Source organism: Podarcis vaucheri (assembly GCF_965113315.1).
Source record: "Podarcis vaucheri genome assembly, chromosome: 6".
NCBI lineage: Eukaryota > Metazoa > Chordata > Lepidosauria > Squamata > Lacertidae > Podarcis > Podarcis vaucheri.
The window spans coordinates 22,995,876-23,015,713 of record NC_138764.1 but is presented as its reverse complement, the minus strand read 5'-3'; the positions used below and the strand labels follow the sequence as shown (position 1 = coordinate 23,015,713).

Here is a 19,838-nt window from a genome sequence, read left to right as displayed (position 1 = left end):
TATTTCCAATCCAAATAGCATTCACTGAACAAATCCTGCCTGCTCGGGAAAATGTTTCCTGCTGAAATAGTACCATTAAGACTGCATGTGGCAGTCCCATTATTTGGATGTGGTATTTCTGTGTCTGTTGCTACCTGATCCTTTAACACAGTGCTTCCCAAAGTGGGCGATACCACCCCCTGGGGGACACTGGAAGGACCCAGAGAGGCAGTAGTAGACTTGGGGGGAGCATTGAATAAAAATAAGGGGGCGGGCGGTGGAAGCATAAGGAAAGAAGAGAAGGAAATTTTGAAAAACCGTTCCACCTGTTATGTAATGACACCACCAGGTTGGGCGCTATTGTGGGACAGTGAACATGCCTCATGTTGGAGGCCAGGGGTTTTCCTGGGCTTGGGTGAACCATTTTCAGCTTCACCGAGGCTCAGGAAGTGGATCATAGCTTGTCTGCCTATTTACAACTTCATCTTTCTTTACTGTGTTATAGGATGGAAATCCCACTTCTGACACATCCTTTTATGGGACGCGGATGGCGCTGTGAGTTAAACCACAGAGCCTAGGACTTGCTGATCAGAAGGTTGGTGGTTGGAATCCCCGTGACGGGGTGAGCTCCCATTGCTCGGTCCCTGCTCCTGCAGTTTGAAAGCACATCAAAGTGCAAGTAGATAAATAGGTACCGCTCCGGCAGGAAGGTAAATGGCATTTCCGTGCACTGCTCTGGTTCACCAGAAGCGGCTTAGTCATGTTGGCCACATGACCCGGAAGCTGTACGCCGGCTCCCTCGGCCAATAAAGCAAGATGAGCACCGCAACCCCAGAGTCGGCCACGACTGGACCTAATGGTCAGGGGTCCCTTTTCCTAGGATGTAGGTAGACATATTGATACAAAAAAGAATGCAAATTTGTTACTGCATCTTCATTTGTTTGCTTAAAGAAGGTTGATTTCTGGGGGGCATTGAGTAATTTTTCTCAAAAAAAGGGGTGGTAGGCCAAATAAGTTTGGGACCCTCTGCTTTAACAGAAGGTAAAAAGAAAAAGAAAAGGTAAAGGACCCTTGGACGGTTAAGTCCAGTCAAAGGTGACTATGGAGTTGCGGCGCTCATCTTGCTTTCAGGCCAAGGGAGCTGGCATTTGTTCACAGACTGCTTTCCGGGTCATGTGGCCAGCATGACTAAACCTCTTCTGGCACAACAGAACACCATGACGAAAACCAGAGTGCATGGAAACATCGTTTACCTTCATGCCACAGCGGTACCTATTTATCTACTTGCACAGACATGCTTTTGAACTGCTAGGTTGGCAGAAGCTGGGACGGAGCAATGGGAGCTCACTCCGTCATGGGGATTCAAACCCCAGACCTTTCGATTGGCAAGCCCAAGAAACTCAGTGGTTTAGACCACTGCACCACCCATGTTAACCTTTACTTTTACCATTAACAGAAGATGCTTGGCATTGAACATTGGTCCTTCTGCATGCAACATGCATGCTCTACCTGAATTATAGTCTGTCTGCACAACCTATGTCATATGTATAGCATATAGGGCTGATCCATATGCCATGGAGAGCAGAACACCATAAATCAGTATTATATCGGACTTCCGGGTTGGCGCCTCCGGCAATCGCGGAGCTCCTCCGATTGGGAGGAACTTGCTCCGTGAAAAGCAGGGTCTGGGGACTTCCGGTTCGGCGCCAGCGCTAATGGCTGCTCCCTCTCCGAGCTCCGGAGAGAGGACGGCTCTGCGAGTTCGGGTCTGACCCGCTACGGCAAGCGGGGGACCCCTAAAATCACAGGAACGGAGCCTGTGAACAAGGAGATTCGGTGGGCACCTGAAGCGCCCCCCTTTACCGCAGAAAGAGCCTTTTTAAAGGCTCCGGAACGACAACGGGGAGCGCGGTGCTGAGAATCGCTACCCAGCCCGCAGGGTGAAGCCGCGTCGCCATTAGTGGAGAGCGCCGATTCCCTTCCTGAACAATTTGGACAAAAAAGACCCGTGAGTAAGATTGAACCTCTATTCGTGCCAAAACTATCTGAAATTAGGCTGAAAACGGGAAAGGCGAAAATTAAGGAAGTCTGCCTTCCCCCGACTGCATGACAATTAAAGCAACGAAAGTTACTGAGCTGCATCCGTATGGGATATTGTTTTTAACTGCTTGAATCCGACATCTGGACTTTGACTATCCCCTCTAGCTTGCAGGGCAGAGGGGAGGAATAAGTGACTTTATAAGCTGCATGACCAACTTAAAGGAAAGGGAACTCTCTGCAGCCTTCAACCTGGCACAAACTGCTATTAGAACAAAGGAACACTGAACTGACTTTAGACTCTTGTGAAAGTAACAAAGTGGAAGTCTCATTGCTTATTTGATACAAAGTTTTGGGACTTTGTGGACACAATATATCAGGGAAGGCTGGGACTTTATTTAATGAGAAAGTGTTGCAATATACATATAGAAGCCTCCCGATAAATTTGCTTTTCAAATACTCCTTGCTTTTGTTTGCGGACATTTTGATTTGCTCCCTCTAGAGGGTAAATTAAAAGTTGCTACGCTTCGGGACAGTGGAATTTCCCTTTAGGAGAAGGCTCTCGTGGGAAACGACCTTGGGATATGAGTGGCCCAGCAGATGAGATAAGCACGAGAGCCAAGACAAGGCAATATCAACAACAGCTACAGCAACACAAGAAAAGAGGCTCGATCTCAGGCATAACTCCTACAGTGACAACAGGACAAGAAAAAGGTACAGCAGTCTCCATGGATGCAGTGTCGCAAGCCCTTCTTAAGATAAACCAGTCTCTGGAGAATCTAACAAAGCAGACGGCAGAAAATACCAAGAAATTGACAGAGAATTCACAGAAATTGACAGATTTAACAACAAGACTTGACCTGAATACAGAATCTATAAATAGGCTTACGCAAGAAAATTCTGCCACACGACAAATTGCGGAGGAAGCCAGAACTATTGCTGGAGAGACCCAGGAAAAATTAGAACCGATTGCCAGGAAGGTCTATGACCACGACACAACTCTGGCATTGTGGGAACTACAAAGAAAAGAAAGGAATTTGAAATTACGATCAATTCCAGAGGACGAAGGAGACAATCTTACGGACTTTTTAACGAAAGAGTTTGCTGATTTCTGGGAAGACCTAGAGGAAGACGAATTTAAAATCACAACAGCATTTAGACTGGGCAGAAGACAGAACAGAAAGGCGCCGAGAGACTGTCTGATTACCTTGAGATCGAAGGAGGAAAGAGACAAAATTCTAAGACTGCACTTTGAAAAGGCCTTACAAATTGGGAACTCTCCGATACAGATCTTTAAAGATATTCCTAAACATATTTTGGACTTGAGAGCTTCTTATAAGGATTTGGTCTACCTGTTGAAGAAGAACACCATTCTCTTCAGGTGGGAATTTCCACAGGGACTGTCTTTTGACTATAGAGGGAAGAAGGTGAAAATAAAGACGATACAGGATAAAGACAGGTTCCTGCAAAGAAATCAGGAAGACCTACAGAAAGGAACTGTAGACCCAATTGCTGAGCAAAGGAGTGTAATTGACATCCTGAACCTTTCGTTTGGACAGAACCTTCCACCACCAACAGAGGAGGAACAACAACTGGGAGCTGTTGGAGGAATACCAGAAAAATAACAAGATGGCCCTGCAACTCCTTAGTTGGAATTGTAATGGGATGAACAGCCCTTTGAAGAGACGACAAATATTCCATATTTTGAACAGAGAACAACTGGACTTGATATGCTTACAGGAAACCCATATAACCAGAGCACACAGGAGACTGCTTATGAATAAAAAATTGGGACAAGAATTTATTTCGTCGGACAAAGTTAAAAAAAGAGGAGTTGTGATTTATGTAAAAGAGAAGTGGGCTCCAAAAATGATGTTTAAAGATGAACAAGGAAGATATTTAGCGGTGGAGATTCAGGTACAAGGAGAAAAATTTTTGATAATTGGGATCTATGCGCCAAATGAAGGTAAAGCAGAATTTTTCAAAAAACTTCATGAAACTTTGACGGATTATTTGGAATACAATATGATAATTATGGGAGATATGAATGGTGTAGTTTCTACAAACATGGACAAGACACAAAGACTGACTCTTACTAAAGAAGGGAGACTCCCGAAGACTTTTTTCGAAATGACTGAAAATATGGACTTAATAGACATTTGGAGAACAAGGAACCCTCTTGAAAGAGAGGGAACCTTTTTCTCCCATGCAAAGATGACCTGGACCAGAATCGACCAAATCTGGGTTACTAGTGGAATGGCTCCGAAGATTAAGAAGGTAGAAATCTGCCCAAAAACCTGTTCCGACCATAACGCCGTGAAGATGGAAATGAAATCTACAACAACTGGTCAGTTTAGATGGAGAATGAATGACACCCTATTTCGAGATAGAGAGATCCACATGAAGGCCCAAAAAACTCTAAAGGACTATTTTGAAATCAATCTAAAGGGCGATGTGGAAAAAAGAGTGATCTGGGACGCAAGTAAAGCTGTGATGCGAGGATTTTTGATTCAACAAAACTCAATAAAGAAGAGAAAACAGAATGAGAAAAAGGAAAAATTTTTGGAAAAGATAAAAGAAGGAGAGAAAAAATTAAGATCAAAACCAAAGTCCCAGGAGATTTTGAGGGAGATTAAGTTGTATCAAACACAATATATGGAATTGATGAACCAAGAGATAGAATGGAAAATAAAGCAAATGAAACAAAAGACATTTGAGTCGGCAGACAAATGTGGTAAACTTCTGGCATGGCAACTTAAGAAAAGACAGAAATTAAATACAGTCACAAGTCTAGAAGTGGATGGAAAAAATATATCTAAACCCAACGAGATAAGAAATTGCTTTGTGAGTTATTTTAAAAAACTCTATTCCCAAGGATTACAAAATGAAGAGGACATAGATAAATTCCTTAATAAATATGGATTACAAAAAATCTCTCATCATAGCAAGGTGGAGCTAAACCAGAGAATAACAGAACAAGAGATAGAGGGTGCCATTCAGGATATGCAATTGGGCAAATCTCCAGGGCCAGATGGACTGACTTCCAGATATTACAAATCTTTAAAGGAATGGCTAATACAACCGTTGAAGGAAGTTTGTAACGAGATCTTAGAGGGAAAAAAGGCACCCGAATCGTGGAAAGAAGCATATATCTCACTCATACCAAAGACAGAGACTGAAAAGACTCAACTGAAGAACTACCGCCCAATTTCGTTATTGAATGTGGATTACAAAATTTTTGCAGACATTTTAGCAAAAAGATTTAAAAGAGTATTGATGGAGAAGATTCACAGAGACCAAGCAGGCTTTCTCCCAAAAAGACACCTCTCAGACAATGTTAGGAACATAATAGACATTTTGGAAAAGTTAGAGGTGAATATAAATACTAAAGCAGTTTTGATATTTGTGGATGCGGAGAAAGCCTTTGACAATATTTCGTGGAGTTTTATGAAAAAGAATCTTCATGGGATGGGGGTAGGACAAGGATTTGAGAATGGTATGGGTGCAATATATTCTGAACAAAAAGCTAAGCTAATTGTAAACAATGTAATAACTGAGGAACTTAAGATAGAAAAAGGAACACGACAGGGGTGCCCAATTTCCCCATTGCTTTTTATTTCGGTCCTGGAGGTGTTGCTGAACATGATTAGAGATGACCAGCAAGTTAAAGGTGTACAGGTCGGAACTAAACACTATAAGTTAAGAGCGTTCGCAGATGACCTTGTATTGACTTTGCAGGAGCCAAACACTAGTACAAAAAGAGTGTTGGAAATAATCCAACAATTTGGGCAGGTAGCCGGATTTAAATTGAATAAACAAAAAACTAAAGTCTTAGGGAAAAACCTAACAGATATGGAAAAGAATAAGTTTCAAGAAGAGACAGGTCTGACGGTGGTTAAGAAGGTGAAATATCTAGGGGTTAATTTAACATCTAAAAATTTGAATCTGTATAAGGATAATTATGAAAAATGCTGGTCAGAAATTAAAAAAGATCTAGAAATATGGTTAAATTTGAGATTGTCAATGTTAGGCCGAATTGCAGTGATTAAGATGAATGTATTGCCTAGAATGTTATTTTTATTTCAAACTTTGCAGATTATTGACAAGATGGACTGTTTCAAGAGGTGGCAGAAAGATATTGCGAAATTTGTCTGGCAGGGCAAAAAGCCCAGAATAAAATATAAAATATTAACAGATGCAAAAGAAAGAGGGGGATTTGCCCTGCCGGACTTAAAATTGTACTATGAAGCAGCAGCATTCTGCTGGTTGAAAGAGTGGATGCTCCTCGAGAATACAGATATCTTGGACTTAGAAGGTTTCAATAATGCATTTGGCTGGCATGCATATCTATAGTATGACAAAATCAAAGTGCATAGTGCCTTTAAAAATCATATTGTAAGGAAAGCGTTGTTCAATGTTTGGATGAGATATAAAGATCTGTTGGAAAACAAAACCCCTAGATGGTTGTCACCCTTAGAGGCTAAGGCCCACAAGAAAGTTAATATGGAGGACGGATGGCCAAAGTATTGTGAGATCTTAGAACAGGATGGAGAGAAACTGAAATTAAAGAGCCATGAAAAACTAAAACCCAAAGTACAAGATTGGCTCCACTATTATCAAATAATGGAGGTTTTCAAACAAGACAGGAAAATTGGCTTCCAGGTGGAAAAATCAAAACTTGAGACAGAATTGTTAGAACCCAATACTAAGAACTTGTCAAGAATGTATAACTTGCTGTTGAAATGGAATACACAAGACGAAACAGTTAAATCAGTTATGATTAAGTGGGCACAGGATATTGGTCACAATATTATGTCTGCTGACTGGGAAAGGTTGTGGAACACTGGTATTAAATTTACGGCATGTAGTGCTTCAAAGGAAAATGTTATGAAAATGGTCTATAGGTGGTACATGACCCCAGTTAAGCTAGCAAAAATTTATCATTTGCCTGATAACAAATGTTGGAAATGTAAGGAAACTGAAGGTATTTTTTATCATCTTTGGTGGACATGCCCGAAGATTAAGGCTTTCTGGGAGATGATATATAATGAAATGAAAAAGGTATTTAAATATACCTTCCTTAAGAAACCAGAGGCCTTTCTCTTGGGCATTGTCGGCCAATTGGTGCCAAAAAAGGATAGAACTTTTTTCATGTATGCAACAACAGCAGCAAGAATACTGATCGCAAAGTATTGGAAGACACAAGATTTACCCACCTTGGAAGAATGGCAGATGAAAGTGATTGACTATATGACATTGGCGGAAATGACGAGCAGAATTCGTGACCAGGGAAAGGAGACTGCGGAAGAAGACTGGAAGAAATTTAAGATTTATCTTAAGAACTATTATAAACTTGATGAAGCTTAGAATGTCGAGATTTTACAGAGAGAAAGGGTTGCAGTAATATAAGATCAGATTAAGAAAGGACTATGATGAATTAGGATGGGAAAGAACATTTATAAGTTGCTATAAAATTTGGACATGAGGATGCAGAAAGTGGAGGTATGGGGAAGTCCGAGGAAAGAAGTCTATGAAAGGACATTTTGAAATTATATTTGTTTGTTTGTCTGTTTTTCTTTTATGTTTGTTTGTTATAAAAACTTTTGTAAAACTAATAAAAAATTTTTTTTTAAAAAAAAAGAAAAGCAGGGTCTGACCGCCACGGTGAAGGCGGAGACCCATAGAGATCACAGGCGGGAGAAGCCTGTGAACTTGGGATTCGGCTGGCACCCTTTGCACCTCCCCTACTCGTGGGGAAACCCTGTTTTGGGGATCCGGAGCGACGTGGGGTGAGCAGCGCGGTGCTTTCACGGAGTGAAGCCGCATTGCTGTTGCCGGAGAGCGCTGACTTTTTCCTGTGGACAATTGGATTTTAAACGACTACCCGTGAGTAGAACTGAAAATTGGATCTTGAAACACTTTAATTTGGTGCCGAAGCGGGAAGGCTCTAAACAGGAAGTCCGCCTCCCATTTTTGTAAATAGATTGAAGCAAAGAGAAAAGGAAAAGGAGAAAGCTGATGATGTGAAAATAGTGGAGGAAAATGAGAAAGCGTGTTCTCCCTAGCAGAGAGCACGTGTTGCGGTTGGGAACAGGCCACCCTCCAGTGACTAGGCAAATTTAGTTGAATCCCGACCATTTAAATGGTTAAACTGGGTTGCTGGGGTGTTTTGATTGTTGCCAATTCGGAGGAGGGGTCAGAGTCTATATATACAGGGGCCAGACTTTGGCACGGCCTCTTGGCCGTTTTGCATTGGATCACCCGCCCTCCCTCCCTTGTTTAAGGGGGGTATTGAAGGATTGCTTGACCTTGCTATACCTGTCATGGGGTCGTTCGCCTTGGTGCGGGGGCCTGGTAGGAATTTTGCCATCTGGCTGATTGGCTGGTGCCATTTGGTTTTTGCCTAAGGTAAAGGTACCCCTGCCCGAACGGGCCAGTCTTGACAGACTCTGGGGTTTGTGCGCCCATCTCACATCTAGAGGCCGGGGGCCAGCGCTGTCCGGAGACACTTCCGGGTCACGTGGCCAGCGTGACAACGCTGCTCTGGCGAGCCAGAGCCGCACACGGAACGCCGTTTACCTTCCCGCTGGTAAGCGGTACCTATTTATCTATTTGCCCCCGGGGGTGCTTTCGAACTGCTAGGTTGGCAGGCGCTGGGACCGAGCAGCGGGAGCGCACCCCGCCGCGGGGATTCGAACCGCCGACCTTTCGATCGGCAAGCCCTAGGCGCTGAGGCTTTAGCCCACAGCGCCACCCGCGTCCCATGCCTACTGCGTAGCAAATCGTCACAACTTGTAAGGTTGGCGGTTAGGCATTGGTTAAATTGGTGCTTGGAGGGGTAAGTGCCTACCCCTCCAAATGATGCGAATGGGAATTCCGTTAAAGGAAATCCAGGGGCTTGCCATTCTTTCGTACTTGTCCCCGGAGTCGGACTTGGGCCGTGCAAGCCCCACAGGAACATGAGGGTGAGAAGTAATGGTCTGGTGCCCAGCTTTATTTCTCACCCAATACTTGTTTCCCACGCTGGCTTCCGCTGGTGTTCGGAAGGCCAGCTCTGTCCCTGAGGGCAAGGACAGATAGTCATAACCAATGCCTAAGCAACCACTCACATTTTTGTATTTGAATAAAGTTGTGGCCAAAATTATGCCAAAAACCTTAAACAAAAATTGATGTGTGAAGTGTGAATTATTGGGGGGCTACTGTGACTCAACACGCAAAGCTGATGATGTGAAACCAAAAGTAGTACAAGTGGGATCCTTAATTTCTCAGAAACAAATTGAGGATTATAAACTGAGGTCTTTCATGACTGAATCTAGCAAAAGTCAAATTTTGAGGTTAGGATCCTGGCTTGGATTGAAGAAGGAAAGTTGGAAAGAACCCTTTATCCAGGGATTGACTGACTTTTGGGACATGGACTTGGGTTTGGAGGAGCCTGAAGTTTTGGGGGTCGCTAGAATTGGAGGAATCCTGAAATACGTTCTGAAACACTCTATGGACTTTATTTTTAACTTTGGAAATTTGGCTGAACTGTCTAGAAGGAACAAAAGTATTGCTAGGCTGGAGTTTTCCCGAGATTGGCTCCTGAGCATCAAAGAATATGAAGAAAACCTGCAGAAGGGACTTGGAAGAGATTTAAGAGCCTCGGATATAAGATTACCAGGTTGATGGACTATATGGAACTGACGGAAAGGACTGGCAGAATCCGAAGCCAGGGAGAGGAGATAGTGGAAGATTACTGGAAAATTTAAAGCATTTATTTAGAAATATTGTTAAAGTAATGACTGTTAGAAAAATGGTGGAATGATATTTTATGGATTTAGCAGAAATGCTATAAGAAGCTGGGTGCATATAAGTAATTTACCTTTAATGGGAAATAAGGTTAAAGAATATGTTATTTATAATATGACAGAAAATAGAGAAAGATGGAAAGGATTTGCTGAAACAAGTACTAGAAGTGGGACACAAAAAGGGAGGTGTGAGGAAGTCGAGGAAACAAGGGAATGAAGGACAGAGTATGGAAAAGGAGGGATGTTTTTAAATTGTTTTTGTTTTGCTTTGTTTATGTGTTTAGTTTAATGGGTTTAGGGTGGGTTTGTATTGTTTATATATTGTATTGTTTTTCTTTTTCTTTTTTCTTTTTTCTTTTTTGTCTTTTCTCTCTTTCTTCTACTTTTTTGTAACTTTTAAAAGTAATAAATATTATTTAAAATAAAATAAAATAAACCAGTATTATATCTACTGGTAAAATTACATTTCTTTGTAAGGATTTCTTACAAGTGCATGTGCATCGCACAGCAAGCATAATGGCTTGCCTGTACAAAACAATTCTCTGCAGAGCTTTCATTTCACCTCTTAACCCTTTTCTTACAGAAACAGTTTGTGCATTTAGCCACAAGTCATTGTGATTACCCGTTGGGTGATGTGTTATTATGCATATGTATCAGTCCTTTGCAGATTCATCTTAATATATGAAATTCACTAACAGTTGCAGTGTCAAAGTTAGGCATTTCAAATAAAGTTCATTTGAAGAACTGATTTCCATTGTTGTGTACGCAGCCCCTGATGTTCTCTGCTAAGCATAAATATAGCATGTAGAAACTAGGAATGAGGCAAGTTGGCTAATTGCATTTGCTTGCGAAATCCATATCCATGCCCATTCTGTGTCCATGTTTAAAAGCCCTGGCAGCTAGTCTTTAGCACATGGTAATTTTTATTCACCTGGTAATTTTTATTCACCTGGTCTTGCCTCTGGGGCCACACAATTCTACCTAACTGAACAAGGGTCATAAGCTGATAATAACAGCATTTCTTCACTGCACAATCAAATTCACAGCATTGATTAACAAAATATGGTGGTTTAAATCCCTAAACATGGCTGTAATGCAGCAAGTTCTCTAACAGAAAATGTAATTTCTCTAACAAAAAATATCAGGAATGGGGAGAAAATTACGAGTCCCTTGTACAACTTTTATTCCAGCTGCTTAGTAGATCCTACCAATTCCAATGTGTCTATCAGCTTTTGAGATACAGTGGTACCTCGGGTTAAGTACTTACTTCGTTCTGGAGGTCTGTTCTTAACCTGAAACTGTTCTTAACCTGAAGCACCACTTTAGCTAATGGGGCCTCCTGCTGCTGCCGCACCGCCGGAGCACGATTTCTGTTCTCATCCTGAAGCAAAGTTCTTAACCCGAAGTACTATTTCTGGGTTAGCGAAGTTTGTAACCTGAAGTGTATGTAACCTGAAGCGTATGTAACCCGAGGTACCACTGTAAAGGGGTAAAAGGAAAATGTGTTAATATTGAAATACATGAGTTTTAAAGACACCCAGAAGTCACTTTTAAAGAACACACAGAACATAGCATGAAATGGAGTACATTATTTATTTAAAGTTTTCTTTTTTTCCTACCCTGCTCCTTTGGTCCTATCTAGAATAATGGCAGTCTGCTATCTAAACTGATGTAGCACAAGAAGGAAAAGTATTTGCAGGGTGGGGGTACACTTGAGTACAAGTTCTGAGAGCCCCTCAGCATTCATCCTGATTAGCTTGCACAAAACTTAACGAAGGTTACATTATATCCCGTCTTTATTGAGTATTTGCTTTGCTTTGCTTGTGGGGCTGCTATACAACAATAAGTGTTTGTATTTCATAGAATCATAGAGTTGGAAGAGGCCACAAGGGCCATCGAGTCCAACCCCCTGCCAAGCAGGAAACACCATCAGAGCACTCCTGACATATGGTTGTCAAGCCTCTGCTTAAAGACCTCCAAAGTAGGAGACTCCACCACACTCCTTGACAGCAAATTCCACTGTCGAACAGCTCTTACTGTCAGGAAGTTCTTCCTAATGTTTAGGTGGAATCTTCTTTCTTGTAGTTTGGATCCATTGCTCCGTGTCCGCTTCTCTGGAGCAGCAGAAAACAACCTTTCTCCCTCTTCTATGTGACATCCTTTTATATATTTGAACATGGCTATCATATCACCCCTTAACCTCCTCTTCTCCAGGCTAAACATGCCCAGCTCCCTTAGCCGTTCCTCATAAGGCATCGTTTCCAGGCCTTTGACCATTTTGGTTGCCCTCCTCTGGACACGTTCCAGTTTGTCAGTGTCCTTCTTGAATTGTGGTGCCCAGAACTGGACACAGTACTCCAGGTGAGGTCTGACCAGAGCAGAATACAGTGGCACTATTACTTCCCTTGATCTAGATGCTATACTCCTATTGATGCAGCCCAGAATTGCATTGGCTTTTTTAGCTGCCGCGTCACACTATTTGCATGCAGGGTGCTTACAATTCTTCCGTCACCTCACAATTTTTAGTGCATTCAGGGCCGTCTTTACCTGGGGGTGCAAGGGGTGCAGGGCACCTGGGCGCTGAATTCTGGGGGGCGCCAGCCTCCTGTCGCTGAAGCATATTGTATTGAGCTGCTTTGCGGCAGTGGGGTCAGTGGCACCTTTGACCTGACTGATCTTGCGCCACCTGCCTGCTAATGCTGCTGCAGGGAGAGTTCTCTGGAAAGCCTCACTCACCAAAGCCGGGAGGAGGGGGAGTGACAGGAAAGAGGGAGAGACAGACAGAAAGAGAACGCGCCTATCTAGCGACGGAAGCGCCCACAGGCTCCGGAACCTTCCCAAGAAGAACTCGTGTATGTGCACTCGCAAGGGCCCTCCCAGCTCCTCTAGAAATAAGGTTGCTCCCACTGAAGCACGCGGAAGTAAGTGGGTACTCGCTAGGTGCAAAATAAGGATCAGGCAGACTCAGCAATGGAGAATAAGAAGGTGAGGTTTATTGCCAGGCAATAAGGACCCAGTTTGGAATCTCTTCCAAAAGGAACTGGGAGACTGCCAGTAATCAATATATTGATTACTGATAACTGATTATATGGATAGCATAGGGGTAGCCCTTCTTCCTTGCCTCATTGGCCAGCAGGACTGTGTACCCCGAGTCTTTCATGGCTCCCCTACGCATGTGCAGAATGCCCGCCCGTCTCATCTTTCAGACACCTCCCTGTGACCGTAAGCGCATGCGTGGAGTCTTTACACCGATTCCCAATGTGTTCCTTGTCTTCTTTAGAAAAGCTGGTTTTAAACAAAGCACACACACAAGCTCCTTTTGGAGCCGTGCATTTGGAGCGTTATTTGTCAAATGATGATAGTGACATAAGGCATAATAAAAGTTAATTTGGGGGCTATACTAAATTTGGGGGCGCTGGGTGGCTCTGTGCACCCTGGCGGTGCATATTCTAAAGGCGGCCCTGAGTTCATTTCCACAACACTTTCCAAAGCACAGAAAGCCCTTTTTAAAAAGTGGACTCGTTGCACCAGGGTAACAGAGTGCATTTATTCCCCAAACCTAAAATTCTGATGTACAACTGAATCCCTCCTGCTAAATGCTGACATTCTGGAGCAGTTCCTGGCTACAAGTTCTTCTAATGGCCAGGTGGGGAAGAAAAGGAAAGAAGGAACCAACATTTTCTGCCATGTTTGTGAATTGTGAAATATTACTATGTTGACAACAAGTGTATTTTGATGTGTGCCAAAGATTTGATCCCCTTCCAAGCATAACTGTCCTAGTATGTATCTACCCCTAGTTACAGGTGTTGTTTTTGTTTTTATTCATTCTTTTCTTTACATAGTATTTGTGGAATTCAACATCTGGAACGAGCAGGAAACAAGCTGACACTCTTTGACTCCCTTTATTTCTGCATAGTGACATTTTCCACTGTGGGCTTTGGGGATGTTACTCCCAAGATCTGGCCTTCAAAACTGCTCGTTGTCATTATGATCTGTGTTGCCCTTGTGGTGTTGCCAATACAGGTAATTTTTCCCCTCATTATAAAAAAGGGGCGGGGTAAATAGGGATGCATTGTTAAAAGTGAAATGTCCATTTTACACCATCTTTTCAAAATAGCCATATACGTATTCTTCCATTTATGTACAAAGCATCAGTTTCCGGTGTTTCCTCTTTACTGGAGAAGGTTTCTGTTGACATTGAAACAAGCATTGAATACATTTTTCACATCTGCGTGGGATGAGTGAGCTTTTGTCTTTGAAGCATGTATGGATGTATGCAACTAAATCATATTCCGTGCAGTCCCCTTGAAATCAATAGAGTTAAACTAGTATCATGCCCACTGATTTCACTTGGTCACTCTGAGTGTACCTTGGCTAGTTTAAATCCCTAGATCCTATACCTTACTTTTGGTTGTTGTTACTGAGAGGTATTTAATGAATTAAAATGTATTTAACTTGTATTCTGTATTTCTTGTTTAGTTTAAGAGAGACTGGACGAGGAACCAAAAATACCTGTTTCAGAAGCAGAATGTGTGTGGGTGTTGCTGATTCCTTGCTTCTCCTCACTCCTAACCTGAAACCCCACCCCTCTCACACACTCACTTCCCTTTTATTTGTTTATTTATTTATTTTCCAAGCGCATCTCTGGCTGGTTTTAATTTCAATCCAGATCTTTATTGCTTAGCCGAAGGCATCGCGAGTCATTCGACAGTGCAATAAAAATGTGGAATGTGATTAAAACATAAACTCATTGCATCCACACAGAATGATGCACTGAGTTCAGAAAATTGATACAGATTGGAAACAATTACTTTTTAAAAAAACTTCACTAGGAATTTAATTTTCAATGTTTATTTCATCTTTAACATAAAATGCAGGTATAATATTCCCCACTCCATACGAGACAGGGGGAATTGGAACCTGTCAACCACAGTCAACCAATTAATTACTTGTATTTATTTAGGATATTCGTTGGCTCTTCTATTCTGCAAAAGCTTCTCAAATCAGCTTACAGTAATAAAAGCAATAAAATTCTTGGAGGGATTCTTTGAGGGAAGCCATGACTGTTTAAAGTGGTATGATACTGCAGCTGTAACCTTTGATCCAATAAGGAGTTGTGTGTTTCTGCACACAAGGCACAAGCACATGAAGTCATTGCAAATTAGAAACCCTGGGCATTTTGATGGTGGTTCTTGTCAATGATATTTGCTTAATGATGAGGATTTGTTTAGTATAGTTCCACCTTGGATCCCAAACGTCTTGGATGTTTTGGCTCCCGAACGCTGCAAACCTGGAAGTGTGTGTTCCAGTTTGCGAATGTTCTTTGGAACCCAAACATCCGATGGAGCTTCTGTGGCTTCTGATTGGCTGCAGGAGCTTCCAGCAGCCAATCAGAAGCTGCACTTTGGTTTCCGAACATTTTGAAAGTCGAACGGACTTCTGGAATGGATTCCATTTGACTTCCAAGGAACGACTGTATTAGAAACCCATAACAGTATAATAAACTCCTGGCATCATTTGCAGTTCTTTACGATTTAGCCTTTGGCAAGCATGCACACTGTGCTCTGTGGCTCAGGACATTTCACCCCACAATCTTGCCTCTCCTATCAAAGCCACTTTTCACATTTGGAAACATACCTTTCAGTTAAAGGATTGTACTTCTTCAGAATGCAGTTGGAAAACCGTATCAAAAATTCTAGCTTTCCAAATGCAAGTAGATTAGGCTATAGCCCAATCCTCTGCCTGAAGTCCTACGTTTGCATAACTAAGAAGCTTTACTGTGAAGGGAGCCTATAAACCTGTGAATTTGGATTTGCTTTTTGCTTTCTCATAACATATATATTATAACTCTTGCTGACAGTTCTTCCATGCATGACTATCATTCACTGAGTGCTGAATCAATGTGTGAATCGCATATGTGAATGAGCCATAAATCATCAGATTAAAACACCACAAATAAAAGTTTCTAGGCAACTGGACCATAAGGTCTCTCTGTGTCTGCTCTGTTGGCTCCAGGGGATCTACATATTTGACATTTGCACTGAAATATACATAAATCACGCTTACCTTTCCATTTTTTATTTTTTATTTTGCAGTTTGAACAGCTCGCTTATTTGTGGATGGAAAGACAAAAATCAGGTGGAAATTATAGTCGACACAGAGCTCAGACAGAAAAACACGTGGTGTTGTGTGTCAGTTCTCTTAAGATTGACCTCCTCATGGATTTCCTAAACGAATTCTATGCCCATCCTAGGCTACAGGTAATCCAAGCAGATCAGAATATCAGTTGAGGCAGAAATCTCCTGCAGACTATCTTCTAAAACGTTTAGTTCAGGCATGACTTGAAATGTTCATCTTGGCCAGCTTCACTAGACCAGCAGCTTTAGGTAAATCAAAAGTCAAGCAGCATGAACAAAAAACTATGTTATTCCAGATGTTCAAAACCGATAGAGCACCCAATTTTTCCTTTTGTTTGGGGTTTCTGGAGCTTGTTCAGTGCCCATTGCTATTTCTATTTTTATTTTGGAATGGTAAGATGTCTTTGGGAACATGTAAAATTCATGTTTTCTTCTGCAGAACCACAGATTGTTTTCCATGGCATTCAGTGCTTAAAAAACCCCCAAACACTTTGCTTTGGGAAGTGATTTGAATTCATCACAGCGTGGCGCATAGCTTTCTACTTCAATATCTTGCTGGGCAGCTTTGGCATCAGTGAAATCACCGCGGAACTAAATAGCATGGGACCATTTCCTTTCGTTTCCTTTTTTTAGAGAACCTGAAAGTTAAAATAAGTTACCTGTCATAAATGTTCCTTTCACACCACCAGATTTTTAGCTACTAAAAGTTTTAAAAAACAAAACAGTGTTCTACTGGCAAAAATTATATCCATATAGCATTCTCTTTTGCTCTTCCTCTGTTCCTTCTCATATGTGTTTTTGCAGGACTACTATGTGGTCATATTATGCCCCACTGAGATGGATGCTCAGGTTCGAAGAGTGCTCCAGATTCCAATGTGGTCCCAAAGAGTTATCTATCTTCAAGGTTCTGCACTGAAGGATCAGGATCTGCTAAGAGCTAAGTAGGTCAAAAATATCAGTACTATTCTTTCTTTCTTTCCCCCCTTTCCTTTACTGTTTGTTACATTATTTTTATCTTCATTAATAACTGCTAGAGGCAAAATGGAAAGCAGGAGTTGCTTGAAATCTTATATCATTGGGGATAGTCATTTCTCCTAACAGTGTCAAAAAACAATGTTTGAAATTCTAAGGATTAGCACATCAGTTTTGAATTTTACTGGTCCAAAATTTATCTGGACTTTCTTCTTACTTTATTCCTGTTGTGTTTTGCTTTCAAAACTGTTTCCATGGGTCTTTGGGCCAAAGCAGAGAATGTGTGAATGTGTTTTATATATAATTTCTTAATTTGGTTTCATCTGAATTAGTGGAATTGCCTTAGGGGAAAGTACACCCTTAGGGATACCTTTATGTACTATGCACAGGCAAACCTGAGTTTAACACTGCATAGCGAGCTGCCAGCCATCGTGACTCCCTAACACATAGTGCCTGTATAATAGACATATTTATCACATTCACACTAAAATACTTTGAGTGTGATATCATCTTTGGTGATGGGGGTTCAAAGAAGACTGACACCCCACAGTGCTGCTAATACATTGAAGGTGGATGGGGTTAGTTTTCCTTGAGAACAGAATGACAATAACAAGTACAGTGCTACCTTGGTTCTCAAATGCTTTGGTACTCAAACAACTTGGAATCCAAGTACTGCAAACTCAGAAGTAAGTGTTCAGGTTTGCGAACTTTTTTCGGAAGCTTCCAACTGAATATTAAAAACACAATACAGCATCAAACATTAAAAACTTCCCTAAACAGGGCCGCCTTCAGATGTCTTCTAAAAGTAAGATAGTTGCTTATTGCCTTGACATCTGCTGGGAGGGTGTTCCACAGCGCAGGTGCCACTACCGAGAAGGCCCTCTGCCCGGTTCCCTATAACCTCACTTCTCGCAATAATGGAACTGCCAAGAGGCCCTCAGTACTCAATCTCCGTGTCTGGGCTGAATGTTGAGGGTGGAGACACTCCTTCAGGTATACTGGGCCGAGGCTGTTTAGGGCTTTAAAGGTCAGCACCAACACTTTGAATTGTGCTCAGAAACGTACTGGGAGCCAATGCAGATCTCTCAGGACCAGTGTTATATGGTCCTGTCGCAAAATGTGCCTAGAATAATGGGAGTTTCAAACACTGCTAACAAGTGATTATGGGTTGGGTTGATCTACATAATGCAATCCCATCCAGGTCAGATGTACATTGAGTTAAATTTGACTTGCTCCCAGGCAATTGGGTATAGGATTGCAGCCATGGCATTATCAATGGCATTTGTATGCTGCCTCATAGCATAAAATTCTGTGGGCATTTGCATGGGAGTAAAATCAATTGAACACACTAGGATTTACTTTTCAGCAAGCATTTCTTGCAGGGAGAGAGCCTCATGTTTGCTGGGGCTCATGGGAGTTGGAGTCCAAAAGGCCACAGGTTCCCATTCCTGTTATATGTTCTTACCTAGGAATACCATTGAAAACAGTGGTGCTTACTCTTGAGCAGACATGTACAAGATCACATTATTAAGAGGAGTAGGTGAGCTCCATGAGCCTGAAATTGTCTCCTTTTTTTGGGGGGGGGGGAATAGTTAGTAATTACAGGATACACTTCCATTTCCCTGGGAATCTACTATGGATGCATGCCTAGAAACTATTTTTTGGGGTGGGGATATTAATTACCCCAAATCAGTTTGAAAGAAAAAAAGTAGAAAGAAATAGTTTCTATATATTTTGGGAGAGAAATGGTGCTTTAAAAATGCAGTCCAAGATTCACCATTTTTGTCATGTTCTTTGTGCTACACGGTGAACTCGTACCAAAAGACCTGTCCCTTAAACATAATCACAGGAATTTTATCCTATAATAACCCCAAAGCCAAGCAACGACAAGGATGTACTTTTCTCCCTGCAAAACATGTAATCGAATGTACCTTCACAAGAGCATTTTTAATGCTTTGTATGAGAGGCAGCATTGTGGGAGCTTAATAGGCCATATTATAAGAAATGTAGCCCAATAAACCAGGAAGTTGCTAAGCAGCAGTAAGTCTGTCTCTCTATATAATGAGGATATAGTAAAAGATAAGAAGCCAGTAACCCTTCTAGTAAATGAAGTGTTAGGTATGTTTTGGCTGCTAGCAACACACAAAAAACCCACCCTGAATCTATTCTGTTGCTCATTATCCCAATTTGCATACTATTCGGTAGTCTCTCTATTGAAAAATGTTGCATGTCAGGCTTGCGAAAATTAGTGGCTGTGTAGTTCATCTTTTGTTAAAAGCAGCTGCATGGGAATTCTTTTCAAAGCCATTTGTTCCATTCTTTCCTGGAAGTAATTTTGGCTCTCTTGTTTTCAAGTGTTTAACGGGGGTGGGGTGGGGAAACTAACAGAGGACAGGGTGTGTGATGCTGATGGAGAGGACCAGGAAGATTTGGGAAGGGGTGTAAAAATAAGATTGCTTCCACAACTGATGGGATGGGTGGGTTTTGGACTCTAAGCTCAGCTCCCTGAGCAAAATCGCCAACAGCTTCCTTCCTAGGATGCCTTTTGGAATATGAATAGATTTAAGATCCTGCACAGTTTGTGTTCTCACTTGCTGGTCTCTGTGTGTTGCTGGACAAATCTGCCTTTTAAACCTTTTCCTAGCTACATACTCCAAACAATCAAGCATGAAAAACAGCCTTTGTCTCCTCACACTCCGAGACCATTGTCCTCCAGAGGCCCTAGACATAACTACATCCTACAGATTTGGTGCCAATTCCCTAAAAGACCTACTACAGTGGTGCCTCGCAAGACGAAAAGAATCCGTTCTGTGATTCTCTTCGTCTAGCAGTTTTTTTCGTCTTGCGAAGCAAGCCCATTGAAGGATTAGTGGATTAGCGCTATTAGAGGCTTTTAGCGGCTTATCTGCTGACCGGATCAGCTGAT

At 41.9% G+C, this 19,838-nt stretch overlaps 1 protein-coding gene across 8 annotated transcripts in view; it reads left to right on the top strand.

Moving 5' to 3' along the window:
* KCNT2 (potassium sodium-activated channel subfamily T member 2) overlaps window positions 1-19,838 on the top strand; it is a 244,870-nt gene that overhangs the window by 140,489 nt on the left and 84,543 nt on the right. For all 8 annotated transcript variants that reach the window (XM_082225441.1, XM_082225439.1, XM_082225436.1 and 5 more), the window contains 3 exons: window positions 13,646-13,826; window positions 15,899-16,063; window positions 16,745-16,881. In XM_082225441.1, coding sequence (XP_082081567.1) covers window positions 13,646-13,826; window positions 15,899-16,063; window positions 16,745-16,881 — 483 coding nt within the window. The remainder of the gene's footprint in view (window positions 1-13,645; window positions 13,827-15,898; window positions 16,064-16,744; window positions 16,882-19,838) is intronic.